We start from the raw sequence: 20,047 nt of genomic DNA, 5'->3' as shown, positions 1-20,047 counted from the left end.
AGAAAAGCTAGTGTTAGTTTAAAGAAAGAAAGAAAACAAGCAGTAAATGAATAGAGTGCAAGTCTAAAAGGGACACGCTTTTTTAAAGAATAGAATTAGAATAGAGAGTGCTAGAGTTAGAGGGTCAAATAAAGGTGGAACAGATGTGTTTTTAGCCGATTCTTGAAGATGGTTAAGGACTCAGCTGCTCGGATTGAGTTGTGCAGGTCATTCCACCAGGAGGGAACAGTTAATGTAAAAGTCCGTGAAAGTGTTTTTGTGCTTCTTTGGGATGAAAGCGACGTTCACTTGCAGAACGCACGCTTCTAGAGGCACATACGTCTGAAGTAATGCATTTAGGTAAAGGGGTGCAGAGCCAGTGGTGGTTTTGTAGGAAAACATTAATGCCTTGAATTTTATGCGAGCAGCTATTGCTCTATGTTTTTCTATTTTCTCCAAAATTGTGTTTTTTATTTTTTATAATTTCTGCATTTTTGTCGCTGTGCCTATGCATTAACTCCAGTGATGTTGTGCTTTATCACATGTTCGATACGGGTGGTATAATTCTAACCAATCAGCGTGTGCATATGGAAAACAAGAGCATTCTGAAGCGCTGATTGGCCAGTGGCATCGCGATGACGCACGAGCCCCGCCTCTTTCCGGAAGCTGGCTGTCATGTGACTTGTTTGTTGGCGAGACGCATCATTTCATTACGGCAACAAACCAACGCTTGTCCCGCGTAATTCCCCTTTCCCCCCGCTCTCCTCCTCTCTCATTCTCGGTCATGGACGAGACGAGCCCGCTGGTCTCTCCGCTTCGCGATTCCAACGATTTCAGCTACGGTCCCGCCGAGCCCGCCAGTCCCCGCGGCGGATTTGGAGGCACGCCGGGCTCCGTGGTGCGTCTGCCGGCCGGGAGTCCAGGACGCAGCTGCGAGCGGCAGCCGCTCCTGGACCGAGACCGAGGCGCGTCGCCCCGCGACCCGCACAGGAACGAGTTCCCGGAGGATCCGGAGTTCAGGGAGATCATCCGGAAGGCGGAGCGGGCCATCGAGGAGGGCATCTACCCCGAGCGCATCTACCAGGGCTCCAGCGGCAGCTACTTCGTCAAAGACTCAGCAGGGGTGAGAGGTCATCCCGTCTTGATCTGTGACCCCTTACATAAGCTCGTCTAATCAGTTTTCTGTGCATTCGCAGCTTCACACAGAGCTGGACATGTTGTGTGTTGAGGAGTCAGAGTAACAGCTGTGTCATCAGGTCAGGCCTGGAGTCATGCAAACCAGAAATCTGTTTCTGTAGAGTTTAAGCTGGACAGTTGTGTGTTTCTCCATCTACAGGCACTGTTATGTGTTTTTATAATGTGAATGCGAAACTGAAAGTGTTTTGGAAAGTTTTTGGTTAATTATTTAGCATTTTTATTGCACCCTTGTTCCAGACCCAGATGTGCAATTATTAAACTTGATGAATGTGTGATAAAACCAGGTAAATGTCACTGGACAGGACTATTGCACAGGACAGCAGCCTTATCAGGCCCATAGTTCAAAATCTAGATGGCATTTTCTAGAATGCCTATGTAGGCAGCTCACTAGCTGTTTGATCGATAAACAAAAAGCTTACCGGCACTTTCTCGTTGAAGCTCTCTTTAGTGAAACGACAGTGCATTATCAGTACATGCTCAATTATCCAGCAGATATGCACTTCGTCTTTTATATGAGACCTTAATACAGGTAACAGCTCTCATAAAAGTCAAAGTCTGGCTTGATTAGGAATGAGTTATTATTCTTGGCAGCTTTACAATACAGTTCCATTTGTAAACATTAGTCAATTACATTAGTTAACATGAACTAACAATGAAAAGCACTTATTAGTCTCGGTAAATGGTAATTTCAACATTTACTAATACAATATTAAAATCAAAAGCTGTATCTGTTAATATTATTTAATGGATTTCAGATCAAAGGAACTGGTAATGAACCGTTTTCTTATTGTTTATTAAATTATAAAATACTGTAACGACTGTATTGATCTTTGTTAATTTTTTATTTAATGTAGTAACCAATGGGATGTAATTGTTATGTAATCTTATGGTTAATGGGATCTTATTTTAATCACCGTTATGTTTAGTGTAGGCCTACTTGTTTACTGAGAAGACAACAGTATCAGGGAAGTTTGAGCTGAAGAGATGTGTGAGAAAACAAAGGCAATCAAGGTATATATTACATTATTACAGAGTGTTCAGAAATGTGATGCATGTACATCCACCAGTGTTATTTTAGTATTATTGTAGACAATAACAGTATTCAATAATGTTTTTAATTAGCTATAACTATAGCTTTTGTTGTTTTCATTCGTTTTTTTATTATTTCTAATTAGATTGATTTTTTCGAGTCACAAGGCACATGACCACATGTATGGTCAGGTGGTGCGGTGGTCAAATCAAATCACACATGAGTCACGGAGGCCAGATGAAGTTTTTGTTAAAGGACACTTTTAGTTGGGAAATCACTAAATCTGTCTAATACGGTTAAATGTGTAACTTGTACACTTCTGAGTTCAGTAAGATTTTAGAATGTTTTTGAAAGAAGTCTCTTATGCTCAGTAAAGCTGCATTTATTTGATAGAAAAGCAGTAATATTGTGAAATATTATTACAATTTCAAATAACTCTTTTCTATGTGAATATATTGTAGAATGTAATTTATTGCTGTGATCAAAGATAACATTTTCAGCATCATTACTCCAGTCTTCAGTGTCACATGATCCTTCAGAAATCAGTATAATATGCTGATTTGCTGCTCAAGAAACATTTCTGATTATTATCAATGTCGAAAATAGTGTTTTACCTCAAAAGAAATACACACTTCACAGTCAAAACGGGCATTTCCCATATTGGATGATTTAAAATTTACTGCATGCTTGGATTGTTTTAATGAAATTGCATTAAAGGGTTAGTTCACCCAAAAACGAAAATTAGCCCATAAATTACTCACCCTGAAGTCATCCTAGGTGTATATGACTTTCTTCTTTCAGACGAATCCAGTCTGAGTTATATTAAAAACTCTTTGATCTTTCAAGCTGTTTAATGCCACTCAGCGGGTGTTGCAAGCATCAGTCCAAAAGAAGTTAATTAAAATGCGCCCATACATTAAAAAAAAAAAGTGTCTCACATGGCTCCGGGGGGTGAACAAAGACCTCCTGTTTTGTAAGAAAAATATCCATATTCAAAACTTAATAATCACTTTAATGTAGCTTGCGCCAACAGTTGTACACGGAAGTAGCTCCGGGCGGATGAGGTATGAGTTCAGCGTTGCGCATGCGCCGGTGAGTCTCGTGAAAACCAACGTTTGTTAACAGGAGCAAAGGAAGCAAAGTCTCCTCTTGGCTTATATCGAAATCCTCCGATATTCTTCTTTACAAATCCTCATTTTGTACTTCTAATTAATGACCGTTGTTTTGTTTTGATCTCTCCGCAGCGCTTCCGCGTTCGTCACTTCTGAGCGGCGCATGCGCAAAGCTGACCTCATACGTCATCCGCCCGGAGCTGCTTCCGTGTAAAATTCAAGTCAAAATGAGGTGTCTGGTTCTGGAAAGCGTCTATGATTACTGAAAATGTCGTGGATTAGCATGAAATAGTAATATTAGTATCATTGAGATTTCGTCATTGAAAGTTTTTAGTTTTTATGAATATTTTGAATTTGTTCTTAATGTTTTTTATTTTCCTTTTCGTGTTAGTTAAACTGTTAGCAATTTTGTGCATTTCTTTGTTTTGTTTTTTTAATTATGCAGAATAGTTTTTATTTATTCTAAGTTTTAGTTAGTTTAGTACATCAAGTTAAAGTAAATGCAAATGAGAAATGTTGCCTTGAAAACTATCTGAAATAAAATAAGTTTAAAATAATTTAAATATTTTATTTCAGTTAATGAAACAATTTTTAAAAATATTTTTAATTGTAGTTAAAGGGATAGTTTACCCAAAAATGAAAATGTGATGTTTATCTGCTTACCCCCCTTACCCATCCAAGATGTAGGTGACTTTGTTTCTTCAGTAGAACACAAACAAAGATTTTTAACTCAAACCGTTGCAGTCTGTCAGTCTTATAATGGAAGTGGATGGGAATCACAGCTTTGAGAGTCAAAAAAACATACACAGACAAAACTAAATTAAAACCCTGCGGCTCGTGACGATACATTGATGTGTAAAGACATGAAATGATCAGTATCTCTCTCTCTGTCTTCTCCAACAGAAGATCATTGGCGTCTTCAAACCAAAGAACGAGGAACCGTACGGCCAGCTGAACCCCAAGTGGACCAAATGGCTGCAGAAGCTCTGCTGTCCGTGCTGTTTCGGCCGGGACTGTCTGGTCCTGAATCAGGGCTACCTGTCAGAGGCCGGTGCCAGTTTGGTGGACCAGAAACTAGAGCTCAACATCGTGCCGCGCACCAAGGTATGAGAGCGACACCCACACTTGTGCACTTGTGCAAAACCAAAACCGAGGTTAATGAGGACGTGAGAAAGTAGGGTGATGCTCCTGATGGTTTAGTGTTTGTTAGTCGGCCTCTTTCATTTCCTGTTGCTGGCATGCACTAAAACAAACTAGTCAACTGCACAGCTGAACAAAACGGTTACCTCACACTCCCACACCATCTCTATCACTGACTGCTGACAGACATGTCCTATATAAAGCGTTATCTGTGCTCTCTTTCTCTCAGGTCGTGTATTTATCAAGTGAGACGTTTAATTACAGCGCCATCGACCGAGTAAAGTCTCGAGGAAAGAGGTTAGCGCTAGAAAAAGTGCCCAAGGTGGGCCAGCGTTTCCACCGGATTGGCCTGCCGCCCAAGGTAAGGTTTATGACAGCGCCACCTCTCTGCCTGGAGGAAGAGGAGACATTTTAGATGTTATTGAACTCACTTTTTCAGATGTTGTAGGTTTATAGAGTGTTATTTTAGTATCATTGAGATGCAATTTTAGTTTTAAAGAATAATTTGAATTTGTTTTTGTTTAAATATTTTCCCATTTCTTTCTATTTAAATTAATTTTAATTTTAAAATAAATCAAAATGTCATTTTAAAATACATTTATATTTAACATTTATTTTATTTCAAGTTTGTTTTTAAATGATTTTTGTTTTAGTTATTATAATAACCCTGGGTTTAGAAACTCTGTAGAGCACAATGGTATGGTTTCAGAAGTACAAATCCTATTAATCTCCCATTAATTCCTATTAGGAAACTTACATTTTAGCAATACTTTATAAATCTTTCAAGACATAACTGCCATGAGCTCTGACATTGTTGAACGATAATATAAGCTTTCTTTTATTTACTCATAACAAGCAATTTTACCATCATGGCTAATTTGATCTCACCATTCGCAAATGGGATGAGTAGTTTATTTACTAATAAAAGATTTTGTTGTAACTTTACAAACACTATTTTTGTTTCAAATCAAGGTTTGTAATGTGACACATTTCTAAATGAAAGCTGCTGAAAAATTAGTTTTGCATGTTTATAAATGTTTATTGGCCATGTATGAAGGTATGTGAGCTGGTTTCTATTGGCTGTTGTAGGTTTGTGAACTGGTTTCTATTGGTTGTTTGTAGGTTTGTGAACTGGTTTCTATTGGTTGTTTGTAGGTGGGCTCATTCCAGCTCTTCGTAGAGGGATATAAAGACGCCGATTTCTGGCTCCGGCGGTTCGAGGCGGAGCCTTTACCAGAAAACACTAATCGCCAACTCCTGCTACAGTTTGAGAGACTGGTGGTGCTGGATTACATCATCAGAAACACAGGTAACCACGGAAACCAACAGAATTAAGGTCAAACGAAATGGCCAAAAACACTATATATATATACTGTCTTTATTTGAACAACTATTATTTGTTGTATGGATCTGTAGATCGAGGAAATGACAACTGGCTCATCAAATATGACTGTCCGATGGATACGTCAAGCAACAGGGTGAGTGACCAGATGCGGGTTTAGATCTTTTTGGGAGACTTTCTGTCCCAGTTTGTGTTTTTATGTTCATGTTTATCGAATGCTTTTCTCATGCAGGACAGTGATTGGGTGGTAGTGAAGGACCCCATCATTAAACTGGCAGCCATTGACAATGGCTTGGCCTTCCCTCTCAAACACCCGGATTCATGGAGAGCCTGTAAGCCAATCATCATTCACCTCGCAAACACATGACCAACTACTGGCCAATCACATTGCTATATTCTTGATAACAGTTCAAATGTCATCATTGCAACGTCATTTATTTTGAGGTGTTTTGTTTCAATTGATGTAGTTTTTTGCACGGTCGGTTGAATCTTTTTGTTGATTGTATGTCCTGTAGACCCGTTTTACTGGGCTTGGCTGCCACAGGCTAAAGTTGCGTTTTCCCAAGAGATCCGAGAATTAGTTCTGCCCAAATTATCCGACCCGAACTTCATCAAAGACCTTGAGGAAGATCTATATGAGCTTTTTAAGGTGAGTCGCAGAGATCACTTTGAAATTCAGCTGGGTATTCGCCAGTATGTTTGACTTATATTCCATGAAATTAATATGATTTAATAATATTTACGTTAACACTGACAGAAAGACCCGGGTTTCGACAGAGGACAGTTCAAGAAGCAGGTCTCAGTAATGAGGGGGCAGGTGAGTCATTAATGACTAGATTATACTTGTGTTTAAAGAGACTAAAAGCACAAATCTGCATTATAATATTACAATATTTTATATGATAGGGCTATGCAATATTGATATTCACCAAAAAAAAAATACATCTGTATATGTCGATAGTAAACTTTTGATAAATTTTTGATATTTAGCCTACATCTTCAGAGGTGCTCATGAGCATTTCAGTTTCATTTGTGAAAAGCTTTCACACTAAAACTCAAAGGTCTTCACGACAAACTGACAAAATAAAAGTTCGGTTTAACTTGAAATTGTGACAGTATATTACAATTGTATAGTAAATTGTACTTCTCAAAATAATAATAATTTTGAGGAATATAATGAAACTAAGATATTTTTGTCCATGTTTAATGCATACAATATACAATACAATACGTTCTGATGTGCAGAATCTTATTTGACAAAAATAGAAATGCAGTGTTCTCTTGTAAAATAATGGTTATATTTTCCTTTGATTAACACATTAATCAACATTTTAAAACATGAAGTTTGAAGGATTCATTTCATTATGCACAATTTTGATGTTGATGAATGTTTTAAAGCTTAAAAAAATTAAATAAATTGGGGCCCTAAATTGGTTTCTCTGGAGTTTACATGTTCACAGTCATTTTTGAGGTCTAACAAACATGTGGAATGATATGGGGGAAAATACTGTGATTAAAAATTTTGACCAAATGCTATCGCTCAGCCCTATTATTTGGCCACAATATATTATTTAAACATTGAAAATGTCCTTCGAGGTTTTCAAAAGGGGAAAGGGTTCATGTGAACTTTAATATGATTCACAACTGGAACAGTTTGCAACAATGAACCTCTATTGGTGATTATTTCCAGCAACTCATTTCTCAAAGCTGCTTGACATTCGCAGAGCAGATCATTGATTCTAGATATTTCTTTATGAGACGTTACCTTACGACATTTTCACACTGAAGCGAAAAGAGACCAACAAGAGCAGGGAAGTTGAATGAAAACCACCCTATGATTTGGCATGGTTCAGCTCATTTCTTGCCCTGCGTTGCTCTAGATCCTGAACCTGAGTCAGGCGCTGAGGGAGGGCAAGACCCCGCTGCAGCTGGTGCAGATGCCGCCGGTGATCGTGGAGACGGCGCGTGCGCCGCAGCGAGCCAACAGCGAATCCTACACGCAGAGCTTCCAGAGCAGAAGACCCTTCTTCACCAGGTGGTGATGTGCAAGTAACGTTACAGCCTGGTTTTAGTTACGTTTTTTTCACTGGGATTTTGGGAACAAAGAGAGTAGGAATAACTGACGACGAACACATAATTCTGAAGGAAAGCATTGCCTTGTTGACTGTTACACTTTATGAACCCACAAAGCCGCGTTCAGAATGGCCTGCATGTCGAGTCAACAAGACGATGAAGGAGAAACTTTCTGCTGTAGTGAAACCTCGATGCTTGACTGCTCTGGAACTGCTCAACTATATCATTCATAAGCGTTTTCTGGTCAGGGTTTTCTTGCCTCACTTGTGTGTTAGTTGCGTTTTTCTCGCAATCGTTGAAAAGTCACACTTTCTCCTGCTTTTTTTCCATTAGCATGATATTTTTCTACTTTTTTACGCTCACCTGTTTGGCGTTCGTAACTTGGAGGCGGAGTCACTTTGGCGCTCAACTGAGCGCGTGCAGAAACACTGGAACGTTCCATTCTCGCAGTGACATCGTTCCTTTTGTTCTTTTGTTCATAGTTCGATTTCATTTGAAAATTGAAGATGTCATTTTTTTTTAACAATGTATTCACAGGTGTCAACAAAACTGACCTTAAACCGTGACAATGGACTGTATAATTTGTATGGAATGTATTTAATGAAAGATGCTAAAACTATAACCGTGCAGAACTCAATAAAAGGAACAGACTTGAGTTTTATTTCAAAAACAGTTTAATTGGAAGTTCCGGCTTAATCACAAGGGAATAAAATAACTTGTTCTAGTGCATGTAGTAGTGTTTACTGATTTCGGCTACATGTTTTCTTCCATATTGCTTCTAAATGTCTGTCTGAGTGACAGAAGAAGACATTAAATAATCAGCACTAATAGTGTCCAGCATACTTCTACAGGTGATAATACTATCATTTATATATTACCACAGATTATTTGTATCTAAAACACTAATGGTTTGATGAGAACTGCAGTGTTGCAGTAAATGCTAATACATTCTTTGATATTTTTAGATATTAACCATTTAAACACCACTGGAAGGCAAAATGCTCCCGTAAAAAAGGAGAACTACTGAGAAACTAGTGTTTCAGAAACAAAATACAAGCACATATCATTAAATAATAGAAACCCAGCACTCTTCGGCCCCGTACATTCAAATAAACACAAGCTAATAGTGGCTCTGGAAGCTTCAATGAGACTTAAATCACTGCATTTAAAGGAACAGATCACCCAAAACATGAAAGTCTTGTCATTTGCTCGCCCACATGTTGGTCCAAACCTGTATGATTTTCTCTTTTCAGTATGAAATAATTACAATGAACACATGATAGTGAATACATATTTTGCTATATTATAGCTTTTGCATCAGGCTATATTATTATATTATAAGCTGCTTAAAATAGTCTATATGACTCGTGCACTGTTTTTCAAACCTTCTAAAGTCATATAACCTGGAATATAGTGCATAAACATATTTGGTGGTGATTTTTTTGGGGTCATTTTTTCGAAGTACAACTGCCTCCATTCACTGAAATACATCTACTTGGGTGAATCCAACCAAATCAAGTCACTTCACCCTGAAATCAAAAGGAAAATTGTTTTCCGTTTTACCCAATATTTTTCGTTTTTTATAATTCTCAAATTCTCATGCGAAATGGTGATTCTCATTACTGAAATACAATATTTTTTACTGTATTATAGTAAAAAAAAATACTGCAATACAATGATTTTATCAGCATAAAGACAGCAAACAGATACCACCATTATGTATAAATATTTTACCAAATGTAAATAAATGAAAAAATATATTTTTTTGGTAATGTATCATTAATATTTTTGCAATGCATTTAATGGGAATTAGGTTTGTTTTTTAGTATAAATACTTTACCAATATAGATAATGTATCCTTATTGCATGGCAAGTTATGACAATGTGTTTTGTTGTCATTTGCTTTATGTAAAAGAAACTATCTCGTTAATCTTTTGATTTTGGGGTATAAAGTGAACTGGAAATGTTCTTTACGTGCATTATGAGGTTCAGCCCAAAAAATGAGCTGTATTTTGAAATGTTTTGTGATGATTTTGTCATTTTTGGAGCTCAAATGTCTCAGTTCAATCATATTTGTCAGAAAAGAGCAGCATAAGCATCTTTTTTTTGCTCTGCACAAGAAGGAAGGTGTTTTGGGGTTTGTAATGCATGAGGATGAGTAGATGAGGCAGAACTGAAATTTCTGGGTGAACTATCTCTATAATAGTGTTTGACTGTTGTGCAAGGTAGACCATCAGGTCTGAGGATGTCACAAACCGGTAAACAATGTGTTAAAGTTTCACAGGACTGTAATCCTGCGGGATTTTTGTTAATGTGCATTCCTGGCTGCTGCAGGGGCTGTAGTGTCGATCGTTGCTCGATTAAGACTAGAGTTTGATTGAGGCGGTGGCTTCAAGTAAATCTACAGTGACTGCAAGTCTCTCAGGCAGGAATCTGATTGACTCCGCTGCATCAGTGTCGGATCCGGTGCAGGTATCGCTCCGGGTCCTTCTCCTGAACGGCGTTCCAGCTCCATCTGAGGCCACCTGAGGGCCCCTGAGCCTCTTCCTCTGGGGGCAGGAAGTCAGCTTGGTCACATGATCCAGCCTCAAAAGAGCTCTGCCCTCCACAGGCTCCCAAAGCAGATGCATCATCATCATTATTGTCGTTATTGTCTTCATCTCCAGTTATGACTTCAGACGTTTGTGCCAGTGAGCCCTCGTTGATTCTGATGGGTGATTAAATAATAATGAATGCACTTTTTAGATGTAGATCGTTATATGCTATGTAATTACAGTATCATGCACATCTGATGTTCACGGGTGGGTGGATGAGACCCACGCATTTTCTGGTTTGTTTACAGGGTCTTTCATGTGGCAGGTTTGTGGCTGATCATGACCTATTTTTGTTTAGATTAGCATGTTTCCATTAACACACACACACAACACGCCAGTGTGTGTAGCTGCCATGTGCATCCGAATAAACACTAGTAAATCTACAAGGGTAAATTCTATAAAAGCATATGCAAGTCACATTTCACCCCAAAATCAAAGGAAAAAGTTGTGTTTTGAATTTAAAAAAGTGCTTATTTATTTATTTCAATTTTGTACAAATATTTTTGTTGCCAGATTTTCACCTAATCATTTTTGGGATTCTCATTCTCAAAGGTGATTCTCATTACTGAACTATAGTATTCAATTCTATAAAAGCATATGCAAGTCACATTTCACCCCAAAATCAAAGGAAAAAGTTGTGTTTTGAATTTAAAAAAGTGCTTATTTATTTATTTGCAATTTTGTACAAATATTTTTGTTGCCAGATTTTCACCTAATCATTTTTGGGATTCTCATTCTCAAAGGTGATTCTCATTACTGAACTATAGTATTTTTTATTGCTATATAATCATTTTACAAAAAATACCAAAATATAATGATTTTGATCGATTGCAATCAGGCAGTAAATAAATACCACAATTTTGTATAAATACTTGATATATATATATATATATAAGTATAAATACTTGACTATATATATATATAATTTTTGTATTGCATATGAGAATGCCTTTTTTTTATAATGTATTATTTGCAAATATAAATATTTGCAAAAATATATTGCAAATGAGAATTATATATATATATATATATATATATAGCATTGTAAGGAATGAGAAAGGTGATTTTTTTTTTTAATAAATACTGATATTAATATATTTTGCACTGCAAGTAATGAGAATAGTGTAAATACCAATACAAATTATATATCATTATTATTTTTGCATGAAGAGTAAGGATTCAAGCTTAATTTGCTTTATGCAAAATATGTAATCTCATTGTTTATCTTTATATTTTGGGGTATAATGTGACCTGGACATTAAAAAAAAAAAATCCATCCACAATTTTAGTTGTACATGGTTGAATTTGAGTAAATAGCTAATCAAATTAAATGTGCCTGCAATTCTGTACATAAATATTGCAATGATGTTGGTTACAGTTTACAAAGTGACAGTTTACAAAAGCAGGCTTTATTTTGTAGATAATAATGATTTTGTAGAATCGTTTCTCTCTCTGTCTCACCTGAGATGACCGAACGCCCGCACCCATCGTGTTCCTGTGCCGTCTTTATGAGCCTCCACCCTGAGGCCGCTTCGGTTCCGCGCTCGGACTCTGAGTCCCACCAGCGCCTGGGCCAGACCCGTCTCCACCTCCGCCACGGCTCCGTCCTCGTCCTCCTCCTCACGGTCCGCTCCGTCCTCTCCGGCCGCCGCTCTGCGGTTCCCCCACACCATCCGCGCCCTCTGCTCTGCGTCCGGGTCTCCCGCCGCCTGGAAGAGCCGCCGGAGCTGCCGCAGGTTCACGCCCTGGAAGATGTTGGCGGTGCCAGACTTACGGTTCCGACGCTCGGAGCCCAGCGGGCGGGAAAACGTGGGCTGGGACGGGCCTGCGAGAACAGAGGCTGCGGCCACGTCCTCCATCTGCAGAACAAGAGATAAAGGTCACAAGGGTCATACAGTATATAGCACTTCTGAGAAGATGACGAGCTATTTTTATAAACTAGAGTTGCGTCCCAAATCGCGTACTTATGCACTATTCTATGACGTTTTGTAGTACAAATAGTGCGAGTAGTGTGTTCACACTGAAAATCCCAAAAAGAAAAAGTGCACTTTAAATACACTTGATGATGCACTTAAATAACCGGGGGGAAAATGAAGTGTGGAATGTTGGACACACAGTGCATAAGTACATAGTGTATAAGTGCATCATTTGGGACGCAGTACCTGTTTTATTTTTCCTATGTTGTTAGCAACAGGATAACAACATGCTAAGAATGTGTTAAAAACATGCTAGCAACATACTAAAAGTGTGTTTAAACACATTAGCAATATTCTAGCAACAGGCTAACGTCATGCTAAGAATGTGCTAAAACATGCTAGCAACATATTAACAACACAGTAATCATGTTAACAACATATTATGTTAACATGCTAACAACATGCTAATCGTGCTAACTGTTAAAACACATTAGCAATATGCTAGTGGCATGCTTGTCATGTTAAAAACATGTTAACAACATGATAACGACATGCTTATAAACAAGTTAACAACATGCTATTCATGCTAACAATGTGTTAAAACATGTCATCTATTAAAACGGTTTCAAATTTCAAGCTTTTTACAATTACTTAAAAAAAGTTAACCTAAAGTTTGTCTTGACAAACTTTTTTTGTCTAGTTTATTTTATTTATTTATTTTAAGGAAACATAATACCGGTAAAAACCATTTTTATTTCATGCATTGGTCAGTTTTGAGATTGTGTGCTGTTTTGGTCCCATAACTTGTCTTCTTTCAGACTAATGAAAAGAAAACAATACACTTTCTCTATGTGTCTGTAAATTTCAGTTACAATACATATCTTTAAATGCAAGCAGCTTTTTTTCTCATGTGCTGAGCCAGAAATCTCCACTTCTACAGCACTTGCATACAAACTTTACAGTTTTATTCCCATCTATATCCTGAACGCTTTTATAGATAGATCTGTTCATATATTATACGCCTTTAATATGTCAACAAAACAAGAATTTTGAGCCTGGGTTTATCCAAAGTTCAGATGTTGTTCTGAAAGTGTGCAGATTAGTGCGCATTTAAATTTCAGAAAACAACTGTATTAATGTACTGGGATTAATCAACCCGTGGTCGGTACGTCAATGGAAAAACAGTATTTAAAAAGCACTGCAGGTTCAGACATTAGCCTACTGACCTCATAGTCAAAGGCTATTAGCTGCCATTGAGTCACTATTATTACAGCAGTCTAAGCAGGGAAAACAAGCCTGTGTGCATGCTAAAAACTGCCCATCGTAGGTACAATATCTACTAAAATAGCCTATAATGGATTTATTGGGATGTTTATGTTGCTTGAAAAATGTATAATCAAGTCAGAATGCATGGATCAATTTTGAATGGTCTTCAGGGTAGAAAAGGTCACGTTATAATGTAGTTTTGACATCTAGCAGCAGCACACTGTATGTACTTTACAGTGTGCAATGCATGCTATTCTTTTTAAAGCATGCATTACGCAGCGATTAACATGCAAATTGGCAGTCCCATCATATGAGTATGCTATTTACTTAAGCAATTATTGCTCAAAGATAAACATTTGAATCTGCTTTCTGGTTTCATCTCTCAGATTTCTCAGAAATAATAAATGAAGGCAGGACTTCGATGACTGCTTAGGCTCATTTGCTTCGGTGATTATGATATATTTGTCACAAAGGCTGCTGAAGCTTGCAGCTCGGCGAGTCACGTGACGGCACGACAGTGACGCACGAGCGCACGAACATCCGCAGTGACAGCTGCGCGAGGACACGCTGCAAAAACACCATTTCACATGCATCCACTCAAATTACAGCACATAGCAGAGGATTAAACGCATATATTCAAGAATAAATGCTCGGTTAAGAGAGACGACTTGAAGGATCACAAAGACAAAGCACAGTCGTTGCGCGTTGGGCGTATTTCTAGGTGGGAATGCGGTTCCGCTTTAGGAAAAACACATGAAAAAGACATCAACGGCACACTTGCGTAAAAATATACTCACCTTTTCTGTGTGAACTAGTGTCTCTGAATCGTGTGCATGTTAGCTCTTTGGAATATCTTTAGGGAAAGCAGCAGAACGGTGTAGTAAACACAGCCTGGCTGTTTGTCTCCGTCTCCGAACGGACAGAAAAGGTTAACGCCCAGACTGTGCCGCTCTGACCAATGAGACGATCGGAATGGACGATTGAACCCGCCTCCAAACCGCGTCCAGCCAATCGCATCTCTCCTTCATGCGCGGCGTGTGGTCAGATCGTACAGTGTGACTGAGAAAGGTGCAATCCTTCATTGACTTCAGTGCTGCCGCTCGCGTGCCAATATGTGGAACTTTCTCGAGCTATTTTGGCAAAATGTAATTTTATTGTACAAAATATTGATAATCATTTTGTTTTGTTATGGAAAGATGTATTATTCGGTATATTGGAGAACAGCAAAGAAAAGCACAGTCACGTTTACATGATAAAAATGTAATATTCACAAAAAGTTCTCATGCAAAAAAACTTGTTTTTTTTCTTTTAGGAAGGAAATGAAGCATTATATTGATACTATACGATTTTCTATGAAACAAAAAGCAATTAAAACGGTGAAAGTTTGTAAACGCTTTAATATTTTTATATAAGTTTGTATTTGTATACAGCCCCTCTAGTGTGAAATTGTTTATTTCATGTATAATGTTTATTGTTTATATCATGTATAGTGTTTGCCATATACATGTATTCTGATCTTGTTAATAAAAAATAAAAAAAACATGGAAAAAATTAATAATTAATCAGGTACAATTCAGATATCTTAAAATATAATTGTATGGCAAGCCGTTTTAGCATTTAAAAGTTTGTTTTTTATTTTTTAAATTTAAAAAAAGGAAAAAAAAAAGTGAAACTGTCTCGAGAAAAAGAGAGAAACTCGGTTACAGTTATTCTGGTATTTACAATCACAATAATATATCTCTAAAGAGCATCGAGATTTAGGAGTGTGTAGTGGTTATGTTAAGATTAATTAAAAGCATCGAGCACGATTTTTCTTAGAAGGTGTCACTGTTGTTTATTTAATTTTTGATAATTTCCTTACAGGTGGTATTTGACTCTGAACTTGTACTTTTCCTTTATGCAACATCAGCTTTCTGAAGCATAACATTAAAAAGGAACATTAATTGCTATAAACGTATATTGCAAACCCAATTAAGTAGGCCTACTATTTATTTTCCGCAAAAGCAAAGTAGAAATAAAACCGAATTATTGATGTCTTTTCTTTTTCCGCCAACAGAGGGAGACACATGCCAGTGTTGATTTAGCAGAACTAACAAGAGTCCTGAGGTAGTGTTCATAGATTCATGGATCCTCCTTTTCTCCTTCATGGAAGCATGCAAAGTTGATTAGATCTATATCTAACCCATATCTCTTAATTTTTCTAAAAGCCACAAAGAGACATGAGAAAAATCTTACGTTTCGCAGCTAAACATCCTGAACTAAAGGAAGATCATAGTTTATACTATGCAGTATACATATAATATTTATATTAATAATATTTAGCAATTGTAACCTTAGCCATGGCCCTCAACATGCCAAAGCCCTTTTCTTTGGGCATCTCTCTGCTTTAAAAGATAAACTAGAGACACTGCAGTAAATATTGATTCATTTCACATTATAATGCCATTTGAACTAGATGTGTCAGGAGTGATGTCCCATAATGCATATGTTTGTGCTTTATTTTACTGACAGCTGTTACATGATGGTGAGTATGGGGCCACTGTGAGACCTGATCATCAAAAGCAGAAGTCACTGTGACCTCACTGAGAGATATTTCTTAATGACTTTGTATTAATGTAAATATTATTTATTATGACCTATTAATAATATAAAATATAAATGACCTATTAAAATCTTTCTCCCGTTCATCTATTGGACCTTTGTATCTGCCATCTCAGTGATATGAACAAATCAATGGAACTGAATGGCAATTAAAAACTTGAATTGTATTTGTGACTAAGTGGCAAATCTTGGATGTTTTATAGGGTTAGTTAATGATGTTTTTGAGATCTTTTGGACAATGACTGCAGAGGTAAAACCTTTTATTCACTCAGTTAATGTGTTTTTCATCACCGTTTGGCATTTTGATTTCCCCCTCATACGCTGAAGCGAAATGCATAGCGTGAAATTATGTCTGAAATAGTCTTTGTTTGCTACACAGCTTCGCTTCACATCCCTTACGAAAATTAGCCATTGTTTTATTATAGTAAAAGTGTAAAGATTTTTTGGCTTATTGATTACCATTTGTATAACCACAGGTTTACTTCAAATACCATGGTTAAACTATGGTTAGTGTAGCAAAACCATGGTTAATTTGTGGTTACCGTGGTGTATCTATAATCATGGTTGGTAAAACCAAGGTTAATTTTCATAAGGGATTAGGCCTAACGGTTCTCGGATAAGAAGATGTAGCGTCCAATAACAGTCTCTTATTTGTTCAACTGTAATCTGAATTTTGGAATATTCATAAACTATATATTTAATGTAGGCTACTATTTGCATTATGTAGAATCATGAACGCATTGGCACAAAATGCAGGTCTCAATCAGTTCCCACTGTGGCAGTATCAGTGATACCACACTCTTAAAAGAAATGGTTCTATTTAGAACCAGAAATGGTTCTATCACACGCTTCATATATGGAACCCCAAAATGGTTCTATATAGAACCATTTTAATGGGTTCATTAAAAAGAACCCCAAATGGTTCTTTGAATCCAAGTTAGATGGTTCTTTTTAGAACCATTTAAGGGTTCTTTATTATTAAAAGTTATTTATTATTTAATAAGAAAATATAACCAATCCAGAAAATCCCTGGAAATGTATCTGTAAATACAAGCTTATAACAAATATTACAAGAAAATTCTAAAATAATGCCACAGTGTTCAAAACTAAAGCCTTATCAAGATGAATTATTCATATGTACAGGTGGATCAAAACAGGCTGCAATGATGCAGCTTTATTCATACATCGTTATGAAGTAGTAGAAAAAAAGAGCAACAGACTACCTGTCAGTGTTCACTGTGGAATTAGTAGCAGTCTTATAGAAAATAATCATAACCAAAGTATCGTTATAGCTTCAGACAGTTTATCAGCATTATAAAGCATTCAATCTGGGAAAACGTCATGTAGACAAGAGGTCACTTATCAAATATTCCATCTGCTTCTCACACTCCTTAATCGGGGGATGTCCGTCTCTTTCCTTTGGGTTCCTGCCCATGTAGGGGTGGAAGGAAATGAGATTGTGGATATTCTAGCAAAAAACTCTATAAAAACAAATACCACGGAGTAGAGCAGAGGTCAAAACCATCATAAAGGAGCACTCTCTCAAAATGTGGCAGGAATATTGAGACATAGCTGATACAGGACGTCATTTATATAATATACAAAAACAAGTAGTCATAAGCACGAGGAAGGGCAGAGGCCCAAGGCAAGAGATGTTAGTCTCGCGTCTTAGAATAGGTCATACTGGATTAAATAAAACATTACATAGAATAGGAAAACACCCCACTGGATTATGCACCCACTGTAATGTACAAGAGACAGTGAAACACATACTACTAGACCAGGGTTCCTCAAATCTTGCCCTGGAGGGCCAATGCGCTGCAGAGTTTAGCTCCAACCCTGATCAAATTCACCTGCCTGTGATTTTCTAATGATTCCAAAGACATTGATTAGCATTCATTAACATGCTCAGGTGTGTTTGATTAGGGTTAGAGCTAAACTCTGCAGGAAAGTGGATCTCGTGGTCCAGATTTGAGGATCCCTGTACTAGACTGTAACAAGTATGAGGACCTGACCTGCAGAGAGCAGCACGGAGCTGAGTAACAAACACCAGTACTTTCTGAAAGCTGCAGGTCCGGGAAAGGCAAAAGATGTGGGATGGGGAGGTAAAGGGTCGGCATCTATACAACATTCAAAAACAAGTTGGAAATGGAAGGAAAAACTTCGGAAGTAGGAAGGAGGACACAATAATATCTAGACTCCGTATTGGTCACACAGCTCTTAATCAATCATTATGTATTATTGGTAAACATGAATCAGGCAATTGCTATAAATGTGGTACACCAGAGACTGTGGAACATATCACATTACACTGTAAGAATGCGATTAATAGAAGAATTCAGTTTGTTGAATATTGAAAGTATAACAATTAAGACAATACTAGAGAATGCTCCAGCAGCACTGTATAAAGTCTATAATGCAATTATTAATTATTTGAAAGCAATAGGTTTAATAAATAGAATTTGAAGATCACATAATGAAGTATATAAAATACGTGTATCCTTGTGTAATACTCTTTTGGACAAAAGGTTTCCTAAAGGTTTTTTTTATGATATGTTATCACCTGTTTTTATACAGTCTATGGTTATCACCAATAAACTTCATGCTCCACACTCCAGTCCAGTAGGTGGCGGAAATGCACCTTTTAAGTGGGTTTGCCAACCGCCATTAAACTAGAGAAGAAGAAGAAGAGGAAGCAGAAGCTGCATTTTTGTTGTTTCAGTTTCTGTTTGGTTTTACTGACACACATGTCCATCTCTTAAAGAAGTTCGACGCACAAATGTGCAAGAAAGTAGATCAACTGTGGGCCATTGACGGGGAATCTTTTTGTCAGCTCTAACGTGCTGTTTACACTGTCCTCATAAAACCGGAAAAACGCACTTTTGTTGCGGCCGCTCCTCCCCTTTTCACGGGTGTTGTCCATCAAAGTGAAAGTATAATTCATCGGCCTATATTGGACTTTTATGAAAGCAGAAACATCTTTACACAATTGTAATGGAACCAGATGGAGATCCGCTTTATGAGAAACTATCCACAGATACGGGTCCACACAGGTGAGTGTGTTACAAACACAGCGACGAAACCACGTAACGTTACTTCCTCGAAAAGATCTAGGCCTAGACATGCGTTGTGTAACGATGTTATTCTGTGAATAGTTCGATTTGCTTTGGGATATTTAGCTTCTCGCATCATATTTACAGAGGTTTCGACAGAAGGTGTTTTCTCTTACAGATTACCAGCACATGTTATGGTGTAAACCGGTTTGGGCTCTAAGTGTAACTGTTACAGGAGTAACGTTAGTGTGGTGCAGTGTGACGATCATGTTTACTGCATAAGTTTATGATTTCACATTAAAACTCAAAACTTGCCACGTAGAAGAGTTGGCACACATTTCACAACTCTCTGGAAAAGAGTACAAATAGCTTTTATTATTTTTGGAAGTTGATTAAAACAAACCTTACCAGCAAAAATATTAAAGAATAGTAATCAGAAACACATTTAAATCGCATGTGAGAGTGCCTGAAGGGACTGAACCAATACAAATGGGAAACACTCCGAGTATTTAAATTAAAAATAAATTATATATATATATATATTAATGGAATAATATAGTCACCCGAATCAGTTAATTACAAAAGTCATTAATAAAAGAGTATGTGAATTAAATGCTTTTGTCGTGTTCACATTCATTGCACAGACCAGATCCTCCAGAACCCAGCTGTGTGTCCATGAGGAGTGACTGGTCAATGGATCATCCACCTAAGCTTAGTGGACACAATGAAAAGTCTAGGTAAACA

The 20,047-nt window shown here is 37.4% G+C and overlaps 3 protein-coding genes across 3 annotated transcripts in view; 2 read left to right on the top strand and 1 right to left on the bottom strand.

The window, feature by feature from the left end:
- Nucleotides 1-610: 610 nt before the first annotated feature.
- pi4k2a (phosphatidylinositol 4-kinase type 2 alpha) lies at nt 611-8,597 on the top strand. Its single transcript, XM_016289848.1, has 9 exons — nt 611-1,102; nt 4,222-4,422; nt 4,688-4,819; nt 5,614-5,767; nt 5,875-5,936; nt 6,033-6,132; nt 6,316-6,449; nt 6,558-6,617; nt 7,681-8,597. Exons 1-9 carry the CDS (start codon nt 764-766, stop codon nt 7,840-7,842), a joined length of 1,344 nt encoding a protein of 447 aa, XP_016145334.1. The 5' UTR covers nt 611-763; the 3' UTR covers nt 7,843-8,597.
- A 1,049-nt stretch (nt 8,598-9,646) lies between these two features.
- On the bottom strand, nt 9,647-14,596 carry avpi1 (arginine vasopressin induced 1). The gene is made up of 3 exons (XM_016289849.1): nt 14,447-14,596; nt 11,929-12,326; nt 9,647-10,580 (listed from the first exon to the last, which is right to left on the bottom strand). Exons 2-3 carry the CDS (start codon nt 12,324-12,326, stop codon nt 10,325-10,327), a joined length of 654 nt encoding a protein of 217 aa, XP_016145335.1. The 5' UTR covers nt 14,447-14,596; the 3' UTR covers nt 9,647-10,324.
- Nucleotides 14,597-18,935: 4,339 nt separating this feature from the next.
- Nucleotides 18,936-20,047, top strand: part of LOC107598526 (ribonuclease inhibitor-like) — a 17,841-nt gene continuing 16,729 nt past the window's right edge. The window contains exons 1-2 of the mRNA XM_016289898.1: nt 18,936-19,303; nt 19,948-20,040. Of these exons, the coding sequence (XP_016145384.1) occupies nt 19,245-19,303; nt 19,948-20,040 (152 nt within the window). The 5' untranslated portion in view covers nt 18,936-19,244. The remainder of the gene's footprint in view (nt 19,304-19,947; nt 20,041-20,047) is intronic.

Source organism: Sinocyclocheilus grahami, unplaced genomic scaffold (assembly GCF_001515645.1).
Source record: "Sinocyclocheilus grahami isolate Dianchi unplaced genomic scaffold, SAMN03320097.WGS_v1.1 scaffold252.1, whole genome shotgun sequence".
NCBI lineage: Eukaryota > Metazoa > Chordata > Actinopteri > Cypriniformes > Cyprinidae > Sinocyclocheilus > Sinocyclocheilus grahami.
Note: the sequence above shows the minus strand (reverse complement) of the source record. Positions and strands in the feature narration are given on the sequence as shown.